The 2,500-nt window shown below is 48.7% G+C and overlaps 1 protein-coding gene across 1 annotated transcript in view; it reads left to right on the top strand.

Moving 5' to 3' along the window:
• aldh1a2 (aldehyde dehydrogenase 1 family, member A2) overlaps positions 1–2,500 on the top strand; it is a 7,842-nt gene that overhangs the window by 5,320 nt on the left and 22 nt on the right. Inside the window, exons 4-6 of the mRNA XM_076293115.1 lie at positions 229–386; positions 967–1,041; positions 1,285–2,500. The exon at positions 1,285–2,500 is cut by the window's right edge and continues 22 nt beyond it. Coding sequence (XP_076149230.1) covers positions 229–386; positions 967–1,041; positions 1,285–1,357 — 306 coding nt within the window. The 3' untranslated portion in view covers positions 1,358–2,500. The remainder of the gene's footprint in view (positions 1–228; positions 387–966; positions 1,042–1,284) is intronic.

Here is a 2,500-nt window from a genome sequence, read left to right as displayed (position 1 = left end):
CATTAATCATTCCTGATTTATATTCATCCATCAATTTAGCTCATAAAAACCGCAGCAATATAGTGGACTTCTCCTTCCACAGCACATCTCTCATTAAACAGCAGAGAAGCCCATCTAACCCTCACTGAATGGGTGTTTGTGTGTGTGTGTGTGTGTGTGTGCGTGTGTGTGTGTGTGTGTGTGTGTGTGTGTGTGTGTGTGTGTGTGTGTGTTACTTTCTCCTGCCAGATCTTTGGCCCGGTGCAGCAGATCCTGAAGTTTAAGACGCTGGAGGAGGCGATCGAGAGAGCCAACGACACAGACTACGGCCTGGTGGCTGCCGTCTTCACCAACGACCTCAACAAAGCCATGACCGTGTCCACCTCCGTCCGAGCCGGCACCGTATGGTAAGCACGGCACACTCTCCCGCACACACGGCAAAACTTGCCGCATGCCTTTTTTTTTGTTATGATGGAAAAGAAAAAGAACGTCCACCTCCTCCAGGGAGACGTTCGGATTACAGAGAGGACGAACATAACAGGACAACACATGAGAATTGTTTAATTAATTGTTTAATGTGATGAGGTGATACACATGGCCAAACAACCTTAATAGATCTGATATTAGACAGGGCACACATCTCAAACAAGGTATGGGGGATGGGGGGCTGTGACACAACAGACATGTCTGGGTTTGAGTGCCCCCATAAGGACCAAGGTTTGAATCCGACCTGCGGTCATTTCTCGATTCCCACCCCATCTCTCTCTCCCACTTATTTCCTGTCACTCTTCACTGTCCTGTTCACTGTTCACTGGCGCTGTGTAAATGAAGGAGTGAGTTATTGACGGTGTGTGTTCCGTGTTAATGACGGTGTGTGTTCTGTATTCGTGACGGTGTGTGTTCTGTGTTAGTGACGGCGTGTATGCTGTGCTTGTGACAGACTACAGGAGTGTGTGTTTACGGTCAGTGTATTTCTGTCTTTTCCAGGATAAACTGCTACAACGCTCTGAGCTGCCAGTGTCCGTTTGGAGGCTTCAAGATGTCCGGCAATGGCCGTGAGCTGTGAGTCCACTCCACCACCAGCTAATAAAACCAACATGCACTGGACACTCCACCACCAGCTAATAAAACCAACATGCACTGGACATATATTACTGTAATAATAGACATTATGCTAAACACATGTCAAAATCTTCACATTCAGCATGTCTGTAACACCTACTCTTTCTTTCCCTCGCTCTCTCTCTCTCTCTCTCTGTGTGTGTGTGTGTGTGTGTGTGTTTGTGTGTGTGTGTGTGTGTACAGGGGTGAATATGGCCTGAAGGAGTATTCAGAAGTAAAGACCATCACCATGAAGATGACGGGGAAGAACTCTTAGGCCCCTCCCCCGTGCCACCACCCTCACCCTCAGCCACACCCCCGCCTCCCCCAACTCACCACTGAGGGACTTCCTGTTCGGGGTGCTCCATTCCAGCAGTCGCCACTGCGACTCCATACTGCACACTAACCAACCGCCCGACACTCCATCCACCATCACCACCGCATCCTGCTGTGGTCCTACATCCCATCATCTGGGGTCCTACTGAAGCAGGCACTATGGACGGATACCCCCCCTCCCCCCATCCTCAAATACCCCCCTACATACCCCCCCACCCCCATCAACTCCAATAACCCCCAGCCTCTGGCCGCTAGGGGCCCCTCCATAGAGCTCCATGCCCAGGGAGGGCAACCCTGGTGTGGGTAGATGTGTTCGCTGCCGGCCTGGCCTCTGGTGGTCTCCTCCCTGTCCCCAAAGCACTGAGAGAGAGAGAGAAAGAGAGAGAGAGAAAGAGAGAAAGAGAGAAAGAGAGAAAGAGAGGCAGTCAGGGAGATGCCCCCCCCCCCTCAAAAAATGGATAAAATACACACGCACATCTGGATTTTCACTGACTTCCTGCTGCAGTGTCGTAGGTGGGGAACAAGGTCTGTGTGTATGTGTTTATGCAAGTGACAGTGAGAAAGTGTGAGAGAGTGTGCTTTTGCGTGCCTTTGCATGCCTGTTTGTGTGTGTGTGTGTGTGTGTGTGTGTATGTGTGTGTGTGTGTGTGTGTGTGTGTGTGTGAGTGTGTGTGTGAGTGTGTGTGTGAGGTGGGGAGAAACACTATCACATCCATAACTGAACCTCATATCTGCCATTGCCTTCCTTCACTCACTCACTCACTCATTCATTCATTCCTGTGAGTGCAACACTTTGTACTAAGACCACTGAAGCTATGAAATATGAGTTCTTTTAAAAAAGAGTTAATTCTAAAAAAAATGTAATTGTTTATTTGTTTGTGTTGTTGTTTGTCCTTTTTTGCTTCCCGTTTGCTTCCACTTAACTCTATGTTTGACCGCTGTAGCAGAGAGCAGCAGACAGAATGGGTTAGCTCCAAAGAGACAGCATTAAGCCCATGTAGCTCCACAAGACTCGCATGGGTTTGAAAACAGCAACTTTGTCACTCATGTTTGTGGTTATCCCTAAAAAAAATGTAATGTTTTA

Source organism: Alosa pseudoharengus, unplaced genomic scaffold (assembly GCF_046254945.1).
Source record: "Alosa pseudoharengus isolate Yale_2024_CS ecotype anadromous, Long Island Sound unplaced genomic scaffold, YU_APseudo_1.1 YU_APseudo_1.1_scf_19, whole genome shotgun sequence".
NCBI classification, from domain to species: domain Eukaryota; kingdom Metazoa; phylum Chordata; class Actinopteri; order Clupeiformes; family Clupeidae; genus Alosa; species Alosa pseudoharengus.
The sequence above is the reverse complement of the archived record's forward strand: the minus strand, read 5'-3'. Positions and strand labels throughout refer to the sequence as shown.